Raw genomic sequence first — 23,582 nt, 5'->3', positions numbered from 1 at the left:
GAGGCCTAGAGCAATCAGAAGTGCCTCCCTCCCCATGTTTGTCAAGGTCACTTCTCTTACAAGAAAAGAAGGAAGGGAAAGAAGGAGGAAAGAAAAGAGGAGAAGAAGAAGGGGGACAGAACAGGAAACAGACAAGGAAAGAAAGGGGCATCTGTCTCCCTGGCCGCACACTTGCACAGGCGGGCACAGCTTGCACAGGCGGGCACAGCTCTGAGCTGCTTGCCTCTTGTCCGCCAGCGCCCCCATCTGGCCACCACCCCACCACCCCGGGGTCGTGGGCTCTCCCAGGAGGAGCTCAGCCCTTCTTTTTAAAGCTCTTGGCCACCCCCCTTCTGCCCTGGCTCCTCTGAAACCTCTTCCTCCTCTTTATATCCATCCCTAGGCCTGCACCAGGCCTCTTTTGCTGACTTACGGGTCATTATCTCCTTTCTTTTCTTTACAGACTTTCTCACAATCACTCACCTCCTTCTTTTAACTACTTAACGTTTAAACTTTCCTTCCTTTACCTAAAATTTGAAAGACAGGGATAATGGCTTTACTGATGCTGATAAAATCCCTAAAACGCTAAGAGCAAACAGGGAAAGCCTTCTGTTTCTCTGGCATGTTGGTCCCATCTGGCCTAAGTGTAAATTCACAGGAAAGGAAAGTTATTTGTAGTCAAGTAACTACAGAAGGTGGGAGAGAGGAGACCTCACTGTGTTTTCTGACCAATTCCACAACCATGAAATTCAAAAATATTCTTTATCTTTTAAATAATTTACTGTACTTTCCCAATTTCCTAATATGAGCATCATTAGGAAATTATTACTTTTATAATCAGAGAAGAGCTTTTTTTCAAAAAGACTTTGAAAGTTTCTCCTCAAGAGCTAAAAATGTGTCCAGCTATTTCATATGCTTAAGTTTGGCTGTAATTAAGATATAATCTATCATCCCAACCCGGGCCCCTGTGAGCGTAAAGGGGAACTGTAGCAACTAACATGCAGGAAGCACAGCACAAACCAGGAGCACCGGAAAACCTAAACGTTACACGCCACCCGTGACCTCTTCACAACCCTCTTCCTAACCACTTAGCTAGAAAACTGTTTTCCGTGCTAGAAGATGCCGGTGGAACAGTGTTGAGATCTGATTTCAGCTGGTCATTCTCAGCAGCAGAGCAGGAAACCCGCTCCTGGGCTGGGAGAAGACAGGAAGAGGGAAAAGACGTCTCAGATGCAAGGGCATCAGTACCTTCCTGACTAAACGAACACAAAGCATCACAAAAGAGCAAAATCTTTAATTCTACCTTCTGTCAATTCATTACTTCCCCACACAACCTAAAAACAAACAAAAATGCCCCCTATGCTTGCGAGTTTCTTATTTCTTATTTCTATGGTGCCGCCCGGGAGCCCAATCCCAACCCCTGCTCGACTTCCTGTTGTACCTTACTGCCCACATCCAATGCAACACCACATCTGGTCACATCTGCCCTTTTACCACCTCTCCAAGCTGCCTGTTCCTCATCCACCTGTCTTTCCTCCTAGCTGCCCCAAGGACCCCAATTCCCACAGTTTCCTGACCCCAGCAGACCTGCCAAACCTTTGACCCAGCCCTGTCTCAACTCCCTCCTTACGCCACTAGGGTCCATGGTGTAGCACTACAAGCACTCCTGCACAAACCCTCAGCTCCGCTGTCCTCTCTGGCACTCAGCTGGCAAGGGCCCAGCCTTGGCTAAACCCAACAGTCCATCCCATTACTCAGCCAGCTCGCCCTCGCAGTGCCTTCCTCACCGGCTGCCCGGGCAGGGCTGGCCTGGTTCCCCGCCGACCTCAGCAACCACTCCTTACCTGTCCCCTTGCTGGCCCTCCTCAGCCTCCACGCCTCCAAACACTGTGGTTCCTCGCACTGGGCCCTCAGACCCCCTTTCTCCCTTAGCGACATCTACCCCCAGGCGATGCCATCCAATTCCCTGGCTTTAAATACCATCTCCTCACGGCTAACCCCCAGTGAGGACCTCCCGCCACACTGCCTCCCTGCACAGCACCAGCTCAAGTCCCGCTTTCCACCCAGTGTCTCCACGGCCAGCGCCAAACTCCTGACTCTCTCAGCCCCCAGCTTGCTCACCCAAGTCTTCCTCCATCTCAGTACTTGGCCAATTTATCTTCCAGATGCTCAGGGGAAAACCTTGAACCACCCTTGCCTCCTTCCTCCCTTGCTCCCACCCTCATCCAGTCCGTCAGTACCGCGGTCAGCTCTCCTCCAGAAGCCCAACCGCTTCTCACCACTTCCACACCCTAGCACCTGGCTGGAGCCCCCGTCAGCTCCCGTGCTCTGTGACAGGCAACTCCTGACTACTCTCCAGCTCCCCCTTCAGTCTGCTTCCCACTCAGCAGCCAGAGGGACCTTTTTAAAACCAGGCAGAGCAGTCATACCTCTGCTCAAAGCCCTCAATAGCTTTTTATCCAACTCAGGAAAAGCTAAATCCTTACCAGGGCCACAATCTACATCATTGGCCTACATAATCTTTGTTGATCCCATCCTACCCCCTGTCCAGCCCCATCACCTCCACAGGGTTCTCAGACATAACAGGTACCTCCTGCCTCAGTGCCTTTGCACGTGCTGTCAACACACTGCATGACGGGCTTCCCTCACCCCTAATAACTTCTATCCTTAGTCTCTGTTTTATTTTTTTCTTAGTATTTATCAGTATCTAACATCTACACATTTGACTTATTTTTCAGGTGTACTTATTTTTCAGGTGTCTCCCCCACCAGAATGGAAATTCCATGAGATCAGGGATTTTTGTCTATTTAATTCACTGCTGTTCCCCAGAGCCCTAAACCTATGGAAACCTGTGTGGAAAAACCTATATATTTTTTTAAGGGATAAATTAATGGCCTGCAGGTCCTGAATGACCCCTATCTTACCTCACATCTGTTCCACACTATCCCCCTTCCTCAGTTTCTTTTCTTCCCAGAACTTGTCACCAGCAGCCACATGACGCGTTTACTGTCTATCTCCCCTCACCACCAGCAGGAGGTCAGCTCCACAAGAGCAAGAACCTGGTCTGGTTTCACAGCTGTGCTCCCAGAGCCTCACGTGAAGCAGGCACCCAATAAACACCTGCTGAAGGAAAGAACTCTCCTTGCCCCTCTCTCAGATGGGGCCACCATCAGTGCTCAGCTGGACTGGCCTAACGCCTTCACTCGCCTTCCCATCTCCAGACGCTCTCCTCCCGGCACCCACGGCAGGAATTCTCTACCCAAAACTCGAGTGCAACTGATTCTGCTACAACTGTTTATCAGCACCCCCATGCCCAGCCCGACTCTGCTGTGTCATCTGTACTAAACTTGAGCCCAGAGCAGGACATGGCCATGCTGCTCCCCCGGCTGGAGGGCCCTCCATCTCCCTCTCCTGACCTGAGACACGAGACATGTTTCAGGACTTGGAGGTCATCTCCCCTGGGCATCTTCATCTGACCAGCCAGGCCCATGCCCATGACACGGCTGGGCGAGGGTCCCTCTCGGGCACCCTCACAGCACCCCACGCTGAATTCAAACCTGAACACTCAGGGTCTGTTTGCTGACTTGCCATATCTGCCCTCATATTAGAAGAACTCAGTGCAGTCACTCCTGCGTCTTTCTTCCCTGTGGGTCTCCACCACTCACAGAACACTTCTCTTCCGACATGTGTGGTCACCAAATGCCTGGGCAGTTTTCCCCACACCAAGCAATTCCCTGGCACCCCAGCTGAGTGTCCTACAATTTAACTCAATTCTGACACTACCTACCCATAGATGGTGTCAGATCCCACAGGTTAAGGGCTCAGTCCCACAAGATGCTCCCACCCCCTTCAGATGTCAATAGAAAGTGGCAGGTCCTCAGATTGAACACAACTTGTGCCCAATTTGACTACAAATTGGAGATTTCCACAACCCCCCCTCAGGTTTGCTTAATTTGCTAGAACAGCTCACAGAACTCAGGGAAACACTTAACATTTACCAGTTTATTAAATATGAAAAAGGATACAGATGAAGAGAGACACAGGCCAAGGTGTGGGAGGGTCCTGAGCTCAGGAGCTTCTGTCTCTGTGGAGTTGGGGTGCGTCACCCTCCCCGAATGGATGTGATCACTAACCCAGAAGCTCTCTGAACCCCGTACGTCTGGGATTTCTACGGAGGCTTCCTCACACAGGCACGAGCAATTATTAACTCTGTTTTCAGCCCTCTCTCCTCTCTGGAGGGTAGGATGTGGGGCTGAGAATTCCAAGCTTCTAATCACAGCTTGGTCTTTCTGGTGACCTGCCCCCTCCCAGGAGCCGTCCAGGAGCCCACTCAGAGTCAATAGAACAATGGAACAAAAGATGTTCCCAGTGCTCTTATCACTCAGGAATTTACAAGGGTTTTAGGCGCCTGTGCCAGCAACCGGGGGCAGAGACCAATACATATATTTTCCATTATCTCACACTCTACTGAACTGTAAGCAGCTTGTTACCCCGTCTGTGTGGTGCCTATCACACCGGGGGTCTATCAGTTCTTAACACTATATGGTTCTGAGGAAAATACTCTAAGGGAATCCGAAACAAATTATGGATTGTGTGAACACAGATGAGTATCTCTCCCATTCTCATAAAATTGAGCCTAATAAAGCGAAACCTCAGTCCATACCCCTAATATCTCCAGACTGAATAATCTACTCTTGGCACCCAAGAAAGGAGAACTAAATATCCTCACAGAGGCTGTTAGAAGAAGCAGAAACAAAACTTAAGGAGCCCTAAACCTCTGCCTAGCTCTGAACTGGCAGCGATGACCGTGTGCTGAAAACGACAGGCCGGATGACAGGTGGGCCTGTGCCAACAATATAGTTGAGGCTATTAACTTGGTTTCCCTGGATGCCCCTCCAGGTTCAGAAGAAACAAGAGCAAGTGACATAGAAGAACAACGGAGCAAACACAGGACCTCTTCCAGGCTGTGCTTCCCAGCCAGGGTCCTTAGGGAATGGCAATCCTTCAAGACGTTTTACTGTTTTCCTGGTTCTAATTCCTTGCTCTGTGGCATGCCTCCCTATTACACGTTTCCTAGCTGCCTTTGAACACACAAACTTGCCTAATAAGACTCCCGTGGGAGAAGGAGAAGATCTTTTGCTGTTTCTTCTACTTAATATCAACCCTGATCGCATGACCTAGTTCCTATGAATCCTGGGGCTTTGTGTGTCTCGTTCTTACCGTGACCTATTCATTACTCTTCCTCTATGTATGGATTTATTCTTTTTCTCTTTACATTACTGCCGTGGGTCTTTGTTTTATTTTGTTTAAAGAAATGCTGATTCCCTTCCACAGGAGTTTTTTTTAAATCAGCACTTATAACATCCAAGGAAGCATTTATCTAACCCAGGATGCTGAAGAGAATCTCTAATGATGGGATCCTTAATCCCCACTGAAAACCCCAGCAACCCCCTCCAGCAGACCCTCCCCAAACCTGGTTCTGAGAAGCCACCAGCGTTGGTTCCGTGCCCCCCTCCCTGCACTCCAGCACACCTGTCTCTAGACACCTGAACAGCCAAGAGCCTGAGACCCAGCATCTGACTCCAAAGCAAAGAGGAAATAGCAGCCTGGAGCATTTTAGAGTCTAGCAAGGCTCTGACCAGGAAGAAAGAGACGGGCCAATCACGAGCCTTGTGTGGCTATCAAGCACTTGACTAGAGCAACTAAGGCCCTGAATTTTAGATTTTATTTAATTTTAATTAGTTTACATTTAAATAGCCACAGGTGGCTAGCAGCTACTGTGCTGGACAGCACAGATCTGGAGAAAAGGACAAACACAGAGCTGCCCTGATGGCTGTTCTTCAATGTGTGCATTTGGAAAAGCTGGGATGCAGCAAGACCCTGGCAGGCAAGGGTGCCTGGTCCCGATGCCTTGGGTCACCCACATGTGGGCACTGTCAACATGAGGTCCTCAGCTTTCTTCCAGCCAGCTCTCTCCCGGGCAGCCATATCCTCTCCCACGGATTCAGCCACACCACCTGAGCCCCAGGCCTGTACTGATGGCACTCCTGCTCTCTCCGTGCTCCAGGCCCCACTCACTCAGTGCCTGCCTGCAGGGTCTAGGAGTCCCATCAGCATTAAAAATTCACAACTTCTCAGGGCCGGCCCCGTGGCCGAGTGGTTAAGTTCACCAGCTCCGCTTCAGTGGCTAAAGGTTTTGCTGGTTCGCATCCTGGGTGTGGACATGGCACTGCTCGTCAAGCCATGCTGAGGTGGCGTCCCACATGGCACAATCAGAGGTCGTCACAACTAGAACATACAACTATGTACTGGGGGGTTTGGGAAGAAGAAGAAGAAAGAAAAAGACAAAAAAAAAAAAGAAGATTGGCAACAGTTGTCAGCTCAGGTGCCAATCTCTAAGGAAAAAAAAAATTCACAACTTCTCAAATGAAACCCATCATCTCCCCTCTTTCCATCCTCCAAACCTATGGTTTTCCTTGGACTTCATATTTTCTGCAAAAGCACAATCCACACAACCAGGTTTCAAACACATAAAATCTTAATGTCATCCTTCACTTCCACCCTCTCCCGTCCCGGCCCTCAGGTCTCAGTATCTCGTCTGTCAGCCTTCCCTCCATTCTTCCTGCACCCCACCCCCACTCAGGCCTTTGGTACCTCCCAGGCCTCCCTCACTCTCCCTGTCCTAATCTGTCCCCACCCCAACCAGTCATCCCAAAAAGAGTCTAGGGGCCTTCCAGGGGCTCCTGTTGCACCCTGCAGGAATCCCGACTGCAGTGCTCACTCTCGTGTGCTGGAACTGCCCACTCACTACTTCTGGGTCAAGAGTAAGTTGTAAAGTTTTATGCACAGATATGGGCCACCTCTTACAGAGCACGTGTTCAATAAATACTTGCTAAATGATTATTGCAACAGATACCTGTTCTGGATGGAATGTTTTGTTCCCCCAAAATTCATATGTTGCAGCCTCAACCCCCGATGGGATGGTGTTAGGTGGGGCCTCTGAAAGGTAATTAGGTTAGATAAGGTCATGAGGGTGGAGCTCCAGGATGCAGTTAGCACCCTTATAAGAGGAAGAAGAGACGCAAGACCTTCCTCTCTCAGCCACGTCAGGACGCGGTGAGAAGGCGGCTGTCCGCGAGCCAAGAACAGAGCCCTCCCCAGGAACTGAATCTTCCAGTACCTTTATTTTGGGCCTCCCAGCCTCCAGAACTGCGAGAAATAAATGTCTGTTGTTTAAGCCCTGCCGTCTACAGTAATTTGTTATAGCAGCCCGAGGTGACTAAGACAACACTTTTCTTCCTGTAATTGTGCCTGACTCCAGTTCATTCTCTACAGTACTCCCAGACTACTCTTCAGTGTTCCTAAAGCACAGCCTACTGGGTTATTCCCCTGGTCAAAACTCAGAGACAGCTTTTTACTGATAAACTAGAAACTTGTAACCTTCTTGGCCAATCACTCAAGAACCACCCAGAATCTAGGCTCTCGGCTCACTGTTCTAAGGCCGCCCCTCTGCATCCTTCTTTCCCCTTTGGCGCCTGACTTGGCTCAGGCTGAACCTTCTCGCCCATTGTCCTTTCCAGCCTCTTGACATGTTCCACTGCTGCCTCCTTTCACCTCAAGGTCCATTTCAGCTGCCACTGCCTCCAGGGCCCAGCACAGCCAAGAGTCCTCTCCCCACCTCAACTCCTCCTGCCTCTACCCACACCTCTCCTTCTCTAGTTTTCCATGGGAGAGGTGTTTTAAAATCAGCAAAAAAATCACCTCTCTTTAAAACTACTAGAGAATCTCATAGGAGTATACCCCACAAATCCAAAATATCATTTTCCAATGCTCTGAGGTGCCATGTTATAAGGAAAAGAAAAAAACAAAACACAACCAGAATCACCCTGTCAGCCAGATGCTCACACTGACAAGCAGCGGGAGGAAACAGGACCGAGCCTCATTTTCACCTCTGCTCCTCCTGGAGCATCAAGTACAGCAGGGAAATCAACACCACTCCCCACTCTTCCTCTTTACTGCCCGCCCCAAGACCACCTGCTGAACTAGGACGCTCACTGCACTGTACCTGTCATCGCATTGCTTATGTGCAGCTGCTGTCCTCCTCACTGGCTGTGACCTTGGGGATAAGGACCTTGTGTGATCTGATATCAACGCCACTTAATTAACACATCATGTGAAGCACACAGCGGGAAAATCCCTGTATTTCCCCTTCCCACAGAACCACTAGGAGGGTCTAAAGCCACTTTCAGTCTAAGGCTGCTGGATTCTGTGAAATTAGTGTCTAGACCTTGTGGGCTGAACGAGGAACAGGGAGACACAGACATGTGCCCTAAGAGCAGAGAGGCAGTGACCAAAGTCACCCCATCAACTAGGCAGCGGGAAGAGACCAGCTCCAAGCCAGGCCCCTCCTCAGTCCTGTCAACAAGCAAATCACTCAAAATGCTCTTCTATCTTCTTTTTCAAGTTTTCTTAGGGTAGCAATGTCACCAGTGATTAAATATGGGCAGTATGGTGTTCCTATTTTTACTATATTACAAAGTATTTTCTAACAAACCTTTCCAACCCCAAATTCCATCACATGAACTACTTCTTGATAAACATTCTTCGACAGGCTTTGTTCTCCTTCTTTTATTTCACCTTCTGCGTTCTCATAAGCTCTGAGGGAGGTCATGTTAACACACTCCTTGGCATCCTCGGTTCCAAGTGACCCTGAGGTTCACGTGCTGAGCTCCCCTCCCAATCCATTCCCAGGATCGGACTCCAGCACCCCTCCCCTTCACCCCCCTTTTTCATGCTTACTTTTATAGCCTGAGACTGGGCTAAAAATTCTGTAACTTTCCAAATTAAGCTGCCCTAGTGTTAAATCAACTTTATATCACATTATATTTACGTTCAACTACATATTATGTCCACATTCCCAGCTCCCATGTACTCGCAAGGGCTCCCGGTGAAGACGGATCTAGAAATTAACACTTGGAGGAGCACTCCTTCCAGCCCTACTCCTAAAAACTAACACTAGAGGGGAAACCCCAAAAGAGGCAAGCCTAAAACCAGACAAGCCTTTCTGTATACAAGAAACATAAAGCGATGAATGGGCTGATATCGGGGCCTGGAAGACCTCAGTTAGGCAGCTCTTGGCTCCAGAGGGAAAGAGGGACTCAGGGGCCCCCAACACAAGTAAGGGACCAGAACCAGGTGCATGCTCAAAGTCAGGGGCCAGAACATTTCCTCACTCCTTCGTGTCACGGTCTGCACCCTGGGGGAAAGAGTAAGACCTCCCCTGTAAGCCCCAGTTCTAGACCGCATCCAGGAAAGGAGAATGCAAAACCACAGAGAGAGAAGGGGTGGGTGGTGGGGAGAGAGAAGAAAATCTTAAAAGAAACAGTAAGAAACGCCAGATGAAAATAGAGCAAGTGGAGAAATACTTTACAATAAGTACATTAGGGTCTTCAATGACTTAAATGATGACACACTTTAAAACAAACACGTACACACCAGAAATCAAGAACCAAAAACAGGCAGAAATGGACCAAACAAAAATCTTAGAAATAAGAAATATAATCATTGCAATAAAAATTCAACATAGACACATAACTGGACACAAAGAATCAGTGCACGGGAAAGTAACACTGGGGACTCCATCCGGAAGGCAGTGCCAGAAGACGACGATCAAATCACGAGAAAGCAGTTCAAGAGGAACGGAGATGGGCTGGGAGGTTCTCGTGCTTAATTAACAGAAGTTCACTCAAGAGTTGAGAGCCAAATAGTTATTTTCAGACGTACGAAGACGAAGCAGTGCCATTCACAGACCCTCAGTGTATTTTAAAAGAAAAGTAAACTCATAAGGAAGGAGACGGATATAAGAAAACACTTAATACGAAAACTGATCCCACATGCCGGTGAATCTAACTGCTAACTGTAAAATACCACAATTTGAATGTGAAAATAAGCAAAGCTAAAACTCCAGGCCATAATGACGAGGCAGGTGGGTGGCTAAGGTGTGCTCAAGTTCCTGTCTCTCAAGTGGAGGAGCGTGAGGGGAAGGGCCTGCTGGGCTCCACAGCAGAGAAAGTCAGTAGTGAAGTGAATACCCACGCACGAAACTTTCCTGCTCACTGCTCAAAGACGATCTAACTTCAACTTGAAAAACTGGCTTGCTTCTTCCTCTAGAAAACCTGTGTCAACCATAAGCCTTCAATATAACAGAATATCCAGTTTCAAAATTTCACTTTACAGGAAGAAAAAAAAAACAGTAATGCCAAGTGTAAAATCAGTGGCACATCTCTCCATGAATTTATAGGGTAAAAATCGAACCATTGAACGCAAGTCGGGCAACCAAGGTACTTAAAGATGCTCTGTTCACATCTTTCTTTCTCACTGCAATGCCGCAGCGAGGCAAACTCCGGGACCATGTTTTAAGGAAGCCTAGAATGGTATCCTTGCCATTAACCTCATTTTCAATATTAAGAGAAAAACACCTTGAGGCAAGTTCTCTCTCAAGAGGTTTCTTCTTTTTCAAACCAACACTTTAGGTAACTTTATACACATCAAGTCATAATCCCACATGTACAAAAATCTTGGCATTGAATATAATGAATGTGTGTCATCAGCCTTATCTGACTAATATCACTTGTTCAGGTAAAACTACCTCTACGTTGGATGCTGCTGCCATCACAAAGCACGGACACTTGGGTCCCAAACAACAAGTCATTCATTCATTCTCCCACCGTGCAATTCAAGTCTGAAGTCGGGTTACAGGTTATTTCATAAGAACACATTTTTGGAGATAAAATTAAGCCTTCGACATCCTCCAGTACACAGTAAGCACCGGGCAGGTTTTACAAGGTTCCTAGCAATGCATGCTTCCTTCCTGGAGTTAATCCCATCAGGTGACTCCAGGCAGAGAGCAGGGCCCGAACCAGTCAGCCAACAACGTTCCCAAAGACTCCCTCACGTGAAAAGCATTTGGTTTTCAAATGCCTCAACCTTCAGTGAAAACATGAGTATTAAAGCTAATCCCATACTACTATTAATCACTTGAGAGTGACTCAAGAAGGGAATGCTATTACCGGGAGGGTGAAGAAAGCGGGGTGCTTCGCTTCGTCTTCATATTTGCCTTCGGTGGAACTCCCAGCCTCCACAGATTTGGATGTCGTGTTCTTGCCGATTCCCATCATTAAGAGAAAACGAGTGGTCTGGCCGTTGGACTGGAGTGGCTGGAAGGGAAGGCGTGTTCAAGCGAGGAGCCCAGGATCAGAGCTGGCTGTCCAGAGCCTGGAGCACCCAATTCTCAGGCAGAGCTGACCCCGACAAGCGCCATCTCTTAGACCCTAGAAAAAGAGAAAACAGCCCAATCACCTCAAGGATACACACCACAAGGGATGCACCGTCACCAAGTCTCCCGCATAGGACAGTCAGAGTACAAGTTACATCCGAACATCCAAAAATACATTACTTAATTACACTTTTCAACCCCTCTTCATTTAGTCACTTGCTGATTTTGAAGTGTCCCCTGGAGAGGGGGACGATATTTCATCAAAAATATCAGAATACCAGGGATAAAAAATAGCAGAGGTAATTCTCTGACATGCATTATGGTTAATATCTTATAGCCCAGCACTATCCAATGGAACTTTCTCCAATGATGGGGATGTCCTACATCTGCCTTGTCCAATACAGTCGTCATTAGTCACAAGGCTATTGAGCACTTGAGGTGTGACTAGTGCGATAGAGAAAGCGAATTTTTAATTGCATCTAATTTTAATTAAAATTTAAATAGCCACTTGTGGCTAATGGCAATCATACTAGACAGGGCAGTTATAGCCAATTTACTATGATTGGATGGATACTAAAATAATTCTGAATTCCCTACAGGTGCCCAATTAAAGGTAGGGGAAGGCACTCCAAAGTATAAAGAGGAGGAGATAAAACCAACCTAGAATTAAACGGCCACACAGAATTCCAGGAAGGTGGCAAGATGATCTTTAAATGGGCTAGGAGGACACACAAAAAATAGAGCCATTCAATATCAATCAAATGACAACATAAACCTAAAGGAAAAAAATCCAACCAAAAAAGTGGGGCGGGAGCCGGGGTGTGGGGGCAAAGTGTCAAGAGATAAGCAAGGGGCAGGAAGATGAATACTACTGGACCCATGATGGATCTGACGTGCTCAGAGAATCTGTGCCACACTCCAAGCTACGAGAAAATATAAGCCAAAGTCAAAAGCAGGAGCTACTGACACAGTTCTATGCAGCCAAGTTCCAGTGAAGCAGGAGAAAATGAAAAACTCAATTTCAAACCACAGGAGCATGACTTGGACAATAAGAGAGATCCACCCAAAGATTAAGAAGAGAATCTGGCTTCATAAAGGAGAGGGCACAAAGGACCCCTCCAAGGGTTGGCACACATACAGTCCAACGTGCCCAAGTATGCCTACATTTTTATGGTGAAGAAAAAAATACCACCAGCAGGTGGGGGTAAGAAGGGACAGAGAACATCCATTGGCACTCTGATTAGAATGATGTCAGAGCTCAGCACCAATTAATTTCCCATCGAGAATGAAGAATCCAACCAAGCTGTCCTGCAGATGTGAAGGCAGACCGATAAGAAGTTTAAAAATACAAGCAGGAAACCTCCTGTTCAAGGAATTCGCTTAGAGACACTTTTCACTCAGCAAATACTTTGGATGAGCCAGGGAGAAAAACACGAACAAGTAAGAAAAGAGAAAGAACTGGACAAAACTTGAGAATTCAATAGTTAAGAGGACAAAAGGGAAAAGTACAAGAAACAGTTGCCAGAACATCGAGTTACATCAATGGAACAGAGGAGCCAGGTGCACACACCACACTTTTTTGAGGCAGCTCTTACAGTTTAAAATGTCCATGCACACCGTGCGTTCTTGTTCATGTCACATCCTTGTCTGTTGAAAGCGGCAGCTCTCAACCAGGAGTGAAGTCCCCTCCGGGGGACATTTGGCAACATCTGGAGACATTTTTGGTCATCATGACAGGAGGAGAGCTACCAGTGTATCTTAGAGGCAGAGGCCAGGAGGGCTGCTAAACATCCTACAACGCACAGGACAGATGCCACAATAAAGAATTGTCCCACCCCAAATGTCAAGAGTGCCAAGACTAAGAAACCCTGGTTTAAAGATATTTCCCTCCTCCCCAAAATGACATCCCAAATGTGCTATGTGGATCCTGAGCACAAGATCACGTCCCCTAGTTTGAGAAGCAGGGACATGCACAGCACAAGACAGAGCAAAGCCCATACCAAAGTCAGTCTACGGGACTTACTGCAGCTTAGTGACTTTTTAAATAATTTTCCCTTTTCAATAACAGGGATGAGTGGGCCATTATATTTTTCCCTGTCTTTCCTGCTGCTTGTAGGGGATATGAAGACCTGCTTTACTATGCAGTTTCCAGCACATGAAAGTGGAGACTTTCTATATTCAAAGGGGAAGTTACGGACATTGCTTAGAAAACACTCAAGGCTCTACTTGTAGCTCTGACAGAGACGGTGTATGTTAACTACATAGATTTATCCTATATTCTTCATTATAGTATTTTACAATTCAAAAAAAAAATCCCCAATTCCTAGCAGAGGCAAAGTGTGCACAGAAGCAGGAGTGTACCCTCCTCTGTTGTTCAGCTGCTATATGGCTACCAACGGGACTGTTACTTTGTGTGGCTGCGCAGGTTCCTATGATTAGAGACCTTTCCTTGAACTTTTTACTGGTCCTTTCCTTACATACGTATTTCGGCTTCGCCATGGGTGTGGTCTGTCCTCTTCCTGAAGTGCCTGCATATACCCTTCAGTGATTCTCTCTCACCACGCCTGTGGCCTCCTACGCCTTACACTCCGGGCACAGTGCTCAGCCTGCTGATCTCATCACTGGGATACCAACAGGCAAACCCAAGGAGGCCAGCTTCCTGTCACCTCCAGATTGCCCCTGCCCACCGAAGCCAAGTGGCCCAAACCCAGGTGCATATCAAGGTGGTTCAGAGAAGCAGGGACACGAGTCACTGAGCAGCTCACTGCACAGGAGGTGGAGGTGGCGGGCACGTTAGCTAGGACCACAGAGCCCCCAGAGGGTGCCAAGATAAAGAGCTTACACTCAATTCAGCAGAAAGAGGAGACTCAAAGAGGGTAAGGATGATGGTCAGACCTGTGCTTTGGGAAGGGACTTCCTTACAGTGCAAAAGGCAGACAAAGCAGCACACGAAGTAGAGGCAGGAAGATCCGAAGCCTGGAGTGTCCATGCAGGTAAGAATCAGGGGCCGCAGGGCAGCAGCAACACAGGAGAAGAAGTGGGAAGGCAGTAAGAGAGAAACTGGAGAGTGGAACAGAACTAGCACCTACCTGTGCAGACGGCGTAGGGCCAGGGAAAGAGTCAAAATGGCACCAGGGTCTCTGACCTGGGAGTCTGAGATGGTGATAATGTATAATACAGCTTATTTTATTTCTGATTACGAAAACACTGCAGAGATTTCTTGGAAATATGAAAGAATAAATCTCATTTTAAAACTCCCCCTGCAATCCCCACAGTACAACTATTTGGCAACTAAGAAAGGCCTCAACTTCAAAAAGCACAGTTGAGAATACCTCCTGGAGCCTTGTACACAAAAGAGTTGGCCTCAGCGTTGGCTCCCAGGTCTCACGAAGTGGGCGGGGTGTCAGTGGACATCAGAGGGGAATGAACAAGCAGAAAGAAGACCAAGCTAGATAGAGTGGAATTAATGCCCCATGAGGCAAAATTAATTCAAGAATCAGGAGAGTACCTTTAAAATGCTCTAATTCATTCATATCCTCAGTGGAATTCAAGAAAAAGTAGTTAACTAAAGGACCAAAAAGAATTCTTGGAAATTAAACATGATTGCCAAAATAAATCTCTTGGAAGATGTACTATTGGAAACCAAACTTGTAGATTATTAGAACAATTGCACAAACACATGTTAGAGCCAGAAGAACAAATGTCCGCAGAAGAAGAGTTCCAAAGACAGCCAGATAATGGAACAGATGGATGAGGAGTCAAAGAAAGAGCAGACAAAACAAATCCTCACACTGAAAACAGACTTCTGATCCACTGGACATCTCAGTGTTGGGGAGGAGCGCTGAAAGACGACCCCAGCCACACATCCCGGGACCACGTCTGAATTCTACAGATACAAAACCCTGAAAACCTCTGTCAGAAAAAAACAAAAACACTGTTCACAAAGGAATGACTAGCATATTGTCTCTTATTCTATTATATATTATATAAAGACTTCTCATCTAATAGCTAAAAAACAGAAGAAAAAGTGATGTCCCCAGCATTCTGAGAGGAAAGAAGGCAGATCCTAAAATTCCACATCCAGATAACCCCCAGTGGTCCCACCACCTTAACACCCACCGCTACCTATTCCATCATAGACGTGTGTCATTCTTCACAACTATGCTATTTCACAGCGACGTGAAGTTCCACTGTAGAAATCACCACAACTCTGCTGCGGGTCATTTGGAGGATCATGTTTACAACCAATTATAAATAATGGTGTTGTATAACAAACCCTTTGCACACTCCAATCCCTTGGAATAGAGTCCCCGAAGAAGATCAGACTGGTCCACATCCAGCCCCATCGCCATGAGCGTGCCAGCAGAGCTTTCCAATCCACGCTCACCCAGAGTAACATGAAGGAAAATGACAGGACTTTTTCACATAGAATACATTTACTCTCCTAGGTTAATTCTGTCTCTGTGTTGTTTCAGACACGTTACAGCCATTGCAGCAGCCAACCCTCCCCACTGCCCCCATCACCAGGAACAAAGGGCGACAGTTCCGTCCTGACAAGACCACTTTCCATCAAGTACTCTGTATTCCATTTCTCTACCAAGCATATGACCCTCAAAATCTACCCTGGGGGGACCCAGCCATTCCCTCTGCCCATCTCTTACAGGACAGCAGCCTCTGGAGTGTCCTGAAGACATAGACCCAAGTGAGCATAAGAGGAGATGGGGCCAAAGAAAGTGCAGGGCAGGATGCTCTGAGAAAGGCTTCGGGGCAGAAGCCTCAAAGTCTAGCAAGGGAAGGGTGTCACCCTTCGTGACAGAGCGTCCCACAGCCAAGTACTCAAGAGTGATGAAGACAACCTCAAGGCCAGAAACCACGCACCAACCTGAGATCAGAGTGTGTCATCCATCCAGGCTGAACTTTTGTGTGGGGAAATGCCAAGGCCCAGACGCAAACACAGCAAAAGATAAGAGGGAGGGAAAGGGGGAGAGGAGCTTAGGATCTGTGTTAGAATGTGTGTTAAAACAAAAGGCAAAAGCCCCCAGGGAATCTGACACCTGGGCCATGTTTGCCACCACGTTCCCCCATCACCCCTCCCTCCTCCTTGTGGAAGAAAGAATAAGCAAGGCCACTGCCATCCTGCCCCGAGCGAGCATAAGCCGAAGGGAGAGGAGGGGCTGGGCTGAAAGACGCTAACGATGTCCTCTGACAAAGGGAATGATGACTGTCCTCTGACAATGGGAATGATGACGACCACACAGTGAGAGTGATAACAGCAGTCTTCCAGCTGAGTGCCTCCGTGTGCCAGGCACATCCTTCCCTCTCATTCCGTAAATGGCAATTATTTCTCCCTAGTAGGCATAGTATTACTTGATTTGCACACAAAAGTGGAAACAAAGCTTCAGAGAAGTTAAGTAACTTGCCAAAGGATACACAGCTTTAAGCAGTGGAGCAGGATTCAAACTTTAATCAGTATTCCTGTCCTACTAACATTTACGCAAGACTGACATACATACAACACTGTCCTTTAAAAGCTCAGTTTACAGCCGACCTCCCAAAGCAAACAGAGTCCAAGCCAGCTGGCCTGGAAGTACTGTCTCCGCCTGATTCGCTGTGTGCTTTTTGCCCTCCGTGTGACTTTTGAGGGAGCTCGCAGGAGCGAGGACTGCCAAGCTCCTTCTCCAGGGCTGAAGCCCACCCTCCGCAGACCAGGAGCTCCCAAAGCTGTGCACTCTGGCCACCCTGCAAGCCATGATCTCGTCAACAGCACATCAGCCTCTTGTCCCATTTTCTTGTTCCATCTTGATGGCCCTACCACCAGTCCATACTGGAGCCAGCACAACCATGCTACAGAAACTATCAAGCCCTTTGATGGCGTCCTAATTAGCCTTAGAACAACACCCTTAACAAGGCTGCGGGGTCACTGTGAAGCCTACTGTGAAGCTTGGCCCCCAGTCAGCTGTCACTGATGTATTCTGGTTTCCTGAAGGTGTCAGGCCCTTGCACATGCCGTCCCTCCAAAATAGGCACCCTTCACCTCAGCCTCGCCCATTGGGGTAACTCCCATCAGTGCTTCTCATCACCAGCATCGCGGTGTCGGGGAACCAGGAAGATGGTTATGACACAGCAAGCTCATGTCCACCTGCCCAGCCAGACAGCTGCAGAACAAGGGGCAGTATCCACAGCCTGCATCCCCCCATCCTGGTCCCGAACTTAGCACCTATGTTAAAGGCTCCCCAAAATTTGTGGAACGAGTTAAGTGATGCTTAAAAAAAATAACGACTCTTCATATAATATAACAGCATTCTTGCGGAATACTGTTACTAACTTGGGAAAGGAAATTAACAGTTAACATCAAACATATCTGTGATACAACAGACCCAGTAATGTCAGGGTCACACCAGGGTGTCGACATCACTGCTATCATTGGACTGACAGAGGAAGATGAGGGGGAAGACCAAGGAAAGATGTGAAAAGACTGAAAGGAAAATACCAAATTACAACCACATCAAGCAATGTGTAAACCTTGGTGAATCTATACAGAGATGGCCAGAACAGGTACAAAAGCCATGAGCAGAGCTCCTCCAGCAAGACGCAGCCAGATCAGAAGGTGGCCAACTACTGCCTGGTCTGGGTGTGTACGGTCCCCGGAGAAGAACGGTTTTCTCACTTTTCAAGGGTTGTAAACAACAAGAAGCAAGAAGAACCTGTGACAGAGGCCATCTGGCCCCCCAAAACTAAGATATTTACAGAAAAGTCTGCCGACCCCTCAAGATAAGAGGATGAAGGAATCCGGTTTAAAATGGCAATAATACCATTAAATACACAATAAATTTAGCAAAAAATGTGTATGGCCTTTATGAATAAAGTTATAAACTATTACTAAGCGCCACAAAAGAGATTAGTGTAACCAGAGAAACAGACTATATTCTTGGATAAGAAAGCTACTGTAAGAATATTCATTTTCCTATAAACATAATGTATATACATTTAATAAAAATCAATACCCCAAAAGGGGAAAAAAGAGGCTTGAAAAAATTCCTGTGGAAGAATAACCAAGAATAGCCACAAATATTTGAAAAAAGAGTACGAAGAGTGTGCTCTATCAGATAGGAGCCCTAACGTAAAGCTGTAATGCAGAGAAGAGTTCAACATGGGCACAAAACAGACAAAAAGATCAGAAACAGAAAACCCACAACCCACGAATATGTGATGTGGGAGGCACTGAAAATCGTAAGACAAAGTATGGATTTTTCAACACAACATGCCAAGACAATCGGTTCACTATTAAGTAATAAAATCCAGAAAAAGTAAAACCTAAGGTTAAAAAAATGATAATAAAGCCACTAAATGATTATATAATGTTACGGCGGGGGACTCCTTTCTTAGCATATCATTACAGATGAAAAAGAGAGAGAGGCTGATAGATTTTGCACTATAAAATTTTCCAGATTTCCATATGGAGAAAAATCACACAAACAAAAACCAAAATATAATACACATAAGATAATGTGTTGGTATCTCTACTATTTGAAGAGATCCTACAAATCAATAAACAAAAAACAAAATCCTTGATATAAAAATGGGCAAAACATACAAGCTTCTAATCTTCAATCCCCTCCAAATACAAATGGCAAAATAAATGCTCGATCCTTGTTTGAAATCGAATCAAGGTATACTGAAATGAAGTACCATTTTTTTTTAAACCTATGTTAGTTACTTTTAATACCTTTATTTGTAAGGTGGTAGAGGAACAGCCAAACTCACACTTCTAATGAAAAATAAATTTGCTAACGAGAAGCCAATTTGGTTATACTCAGAAGTTATAAACATTCATATTCATTTTAATATTTGTCTTAAGGAAACACTACTTCTAGGAATTTCTCCTAAGGTGATAATTAAGACACATAAAGATTTAGCCAAAAAATTGTGCGTGCTAAGAAGACCAAAAAGCAAGAAAAATCTAATATCCAACACTAGGGAATTGAATGGTTAAACTGTGGTACATTCACACAAAGGAACACCATGGAGCCATTAAAATGATGGCACAGAAATATTTACTGACATGGAAAGATGTTCACCTCATGTTATGTAAGGAAATAGGTTTAAAAAAATAGTGTGTACAATATTATACTAAGTGAAATAAGCCGGGCACAGAAGGACAAATATCACCTGATTCCACTTGTAAGAGGAATCTAAAACAGTCAACCTCACAGAAGCAGAGAGTATAATGGTGTTTGCCGGTGGGGGGGTGCTACTCGACACGTATAAAGTTTATTATGCAAGATGAGAAAGTTCTCGAGATCTGCTGTACCAGATCGTGCCTACAGTTAATGATACTGTATTGTACACTGAAAAGTTTGTTAAGCGGGTAGATTTCAGGTTAAATGTTCCTACCACAATAATAGTAATAAAATAGAAGACAGCGATTTTTTAAATGAGGCAATGAGTGAAAAGAATTAAAGGCAATTTATGCAATTAAAAACTGTATGTACAGCACCAACCCAGTGCGTATGTCTAAGAGTGCACACACCCGTGCACACACCAAAATGTTAACCAAAATGTTGATGAGTGGGACAATAAAGGACTTCTTTTCTTCTTTCTACTCTTCTCTATTTTCTAAAGTTACTTATTTAACAATGAAAGATATGCCCACTTTCTCCCCTAAGAGCCCGATGGTGTCCAGCACTGGGTTCTTGCCCACTATTCAGAATCAGAGGCAGAGAAGCGGACCGTTCCCCTCAACGAGGGAAGAGAGCAGTCCAGTCCTCTTTGTGAGTCGGGACCCCCGCTCTGCAGTTACGAGGCCATGTGGAATCAAGTTCTCATGTTTCAAGCAGTGAAGTAAGTTTTGTCATCAGAAGAGAACGGAGAAAAGCCAAGGCTTTGTCAATGACACTTAGCAGGCAAAGTGGGGAACTGACCATAAAGAGGCGTACCAATAACCAAGGCTGCCCCAGAGAAGTGGTCCTCAGCTTCGACTCCATGTTGGAGCCACCTAAGAACTTAAAAAACGACTGCCTGGGTGCCCGCCCGGAGAGTCCGACTGAATAGGTCGTGCAGCCTGAGCATCCAGATGTTTTAAAGCTGCCCTGTGGCCACGGTTAAAAATTACTACCTTAGAGCAAGCAGGAAATCATTAGTCTCCAAGGAACAAAAAGGTCAACCTTAAAATAAACGTAAGCCTGGCAGAGTGGAAAAACAGCAATTTGGGAAATCTGCCCTAAGCAGAAAAGCAAAATATTCGGATCTTTAACAAATCATTCAATTCCCTAAGGACTGAACCACCAGCTCTCCAGCCACCAATAAACATACACAAATTCAGAATAACAGCTTCTAATTAGTACTTATTTCCTCAGCCATTCAGCCAGCCATTATTTCTTCTGCACTTAATTTTCTTATCTGACCATTTCTCCCCTGTCCAAGAATCAGTGTCAGTTTTCTCACTGTGGCCCACCATGGCCCCCTGACTCGGAAGTAAGAGGGTACTATCCAAACAGGCTTTAAGGGCTGAGCTGCTCCTGGAGTTAACCACCAAGACCTTTTGTGTTTCTTGGAAGCACAACCAAATCCTAAGAAAACGTGTCCTCCCAGCATCAGCACCGAGGAGTCCCTGGTCCAAGCACTCACTGGCTAAATGAATCAACCACTACGAGTCCTCCCGATCATCAGACTCCCCCCGGGGACAATTCACCTTTACATTCCCAGCTCTTAGCACAGAAGAGACACTCAATAAACGATAATGAGATACACATTTACCCCAAATACACGGCACTGAATGAATACATGCATGGCAAACTCATGTTTTGATCTAGACACAAAAACCTACAGTTCTCCAAAATGATCCAGGAATAACAAAGAGAAGAAGAGAGAGAATAAGAATCCGTGGTTCATGTACCTAAGCCTCACTTGGGAGACTTATTCAAAAGACAGATTTCTTCCACACAAATACTTGCAGACAAATGTTCCAACCTATTTTTACTACAACAGTCCAAAACTCAAGACCTCCAAAGGTCATCAGCAGGTAAATGAATAAACAAACCGTGGTGAGTCCATACAAAAAAATACTCGCCAATAAAAAGGAAGAAACCACTGATGTACATAAGAACATGGGGGAATTGCACAGATACTATGCTGAGTGAAAGAAGCTGGACACAAGACACGCTGCCTGCTTCCCGGAGCTACAGTGACAGGAAGCAGAGAGCGGTGACAAGAGCAAGAGGGAGGAACTCCAAGAGGAAGGAATCTCAGAGTGACAGAAAGGTTCTATATCTTCCTTGTGATCCCGATGGCTCCACTTGTAAGTATATCCATTTACTGTATATAATCTATACTTGAACAAAATCAACTTTTGAAGAAAAAAAGAATTCAAAAACTCCTGTGATTCCACCAACTTAAGAAATGTCCCCTCCCCCAAATTCTGATTCTGTAGACCTGCACTGGGACATGGGAACCTACATTAACACATGCACGAATGTTCTGATGCTGGTGGTCCCCAGATCACCCACACCCTTGGGGCAGGCAAGCTGGGTGGGATAAAGCGATCTTCTCTGCTTGCGTAAATCTACCCAGAAGGTGAGAGCATGACTAAGAAGGAAGACTTTGGGATAAGGAAACAAAATCTCTACTTGCCAAGTGGTAGTCTGGTCCTTCCCAAAATACAAACAAGCTTTCAGAGCTGGCCAGGTTCAATGATAAAGCACATTTTAAAAGCCAATCCATGGCTCTCTGCTTAATCCCATCATTAGGGGATTATAGTTGAACTGTGGCTGCTCCATTAAATCCTGTTAAATGCTAACATTTGACCTAAACGCTTTTAATCCAAGCCAAAAAAAAAAGATTATTGGAACAAATACCTTCAACTTATATATGATCAACTCCCTTTAATGAAATGACTTAAATGGTTGCCTAATACAGAGAGTCCTGCTTCAGGGCGTTTACAATTCTGACGTTCATCCTAGCTAGCATTATTCCACTTATGCGCGATGAATGAACCTGTAAGGAGTGGTTATTACTTGATCTTGTGGTGACAGCTATGCTCACAGGGTGTAACTGAAAAACCTCGATCACCCTTGCAGCCTTTTCCAAAGCACTCCAAGAACCCTTGCTCTCATTTTTCAAACCTCAAGTCACTACCCATTAGCAGGCCATGAAATCGACTCTGGATCTGAACCAGAGTTTTTAAAACAATGAAACTTAACAGAACGAAAAATTTCAGAGCACTCTCAGACGAGAAGGGTAACCCAGAGTTTCAAGGTAAAATACTGTATATTGTGGGTCAGGCAAAAAAAGCCTAGAAGTCAGTCACCGATGTAACGAAAGTTCTGCCCAGTGACATAATAGGCATATTTCAAGCACCCAATTTAAATCAGGTGATTTGCTGAGCTTAAATCAACAGGCTCACAGAAATAATCTGCCAAAGTGGTACAAGATGACAAGACTGGTAACAAGATACCATAATGTTCCCTCGCCACAACGTTGGGGAGAGGATTCAGGATCAGGGCCTTTCTCTAAAAGCCACCAGAGCCCTAAACCAAAGCCCCTCAAAGACTACAATCAAGAAAATCTCCATTGCACCCCTGTGAGCTGTGTCAGCCTTCTGTCACTGTCTTGATTTGTCAGATGTTCTCTTGAGAGAAAGAAAATTTTAACAGAAGCGGGATAAAACCTGAATTTCTGAAGGGGAACCCAAGGTTGGTTGCCAGGTTCCATCTCAGAAACCACCTGCTGAGAACTCCCGAGCATTCGTGGCCACACCCGCAGGGCCCCTGATGCCCCATGGCAACCACCCTGCTCTGCTCGGGGAGGAAAAGGGCCCCTGGGCAAATGCTGCTGCACTGCTTAGGAATTACCTAAAAGCAGAACCAGGGGCCTCCACAGCGGGCCAGAGAGGAGGAAGAGTAGCTAGATAGAGGTGGCAAATGTTCCTGGAACACCCATGGGGTGAAGTGGGCAGCGAGGATCATTCCTAACTGAAAGCAAACATTTTATGGAGCATAAAGTGAAATACACAACTGATAATATGAAAGAGAAGATCGTAAAGAACACAGGCTGCCTGCAGAAGACTCCTTCAGTCTCTTCTAGAGGCTTGGTCCGAGAAGCCCTTGGTAAAGAATAACTCTAGTCCCAAATTAAACTCTAAATCCTAAAAAAGCTCCTAAATCCAGCCTGAAACGGACTGTTTTGCTGATATGGGTTTACATACAGCCTGAGCCCTGGAAAGAGATGGTCATGCGATCCAGATGAGAAGAATGACTCATCAACTGCTCGCTTCGATGAAAGATGGAGTCAAGTGTACAGTAAAAGGTCAAGGCAGCTGACGTTCTGTTGG

General features: G+C 46.1%; 1 protein-coding gene across 4 annotated transcripts in view; it reads right to left on the bottom strand.

Annotated features, from left to right (window-relative positions):
- SLC23A2 (solute carrier family 23 member 2) overlaps positions 1-23,582 on the bottom strand; it is a 145,100-nt gene that overhangs the window by 85,854 nt on the left and 35,664 nt on the right. For 3 of the 4 annotated variants that reach the window (XM_044748853.2, XM_044748854.2, XM_070485612.1), the window contains one exon: positions 11,049-11,309. In XM_044748853.2, coding sequence (XP_044604788.1) covers positions 11,049-11,156 — 108 coding nt within the window. In that variant the 5' untranslated portion in view covers positions 11,157-11,309. Of the gene's footprint in view, positions 1-11,048; positions 11,310-15,915; positions 15,960-23,582 lie in introns of those variants that run through there. The other variant, XM_070485613.1, reaches the window with a different exon arrangement.

Source organism: Equus asinus, chromosome 15 (assembly GCF_041296235.1).
Source record: "Equus asinus isolate D_3611 breed Donkey chromosome 15, EquAss-T2T_v2, whole genome shotgun sequence".
NCBI classification, from domain to species: Eukaryota; Metazoa; Chordata; class Mammalia; order Perissodactyla; family Equidae; genus Equus; species Equus asinus.
Note: the sequence above shows the minus strand (reverse complement) of the source record. Positions and strands in the feature narration are given on the sequence as shown.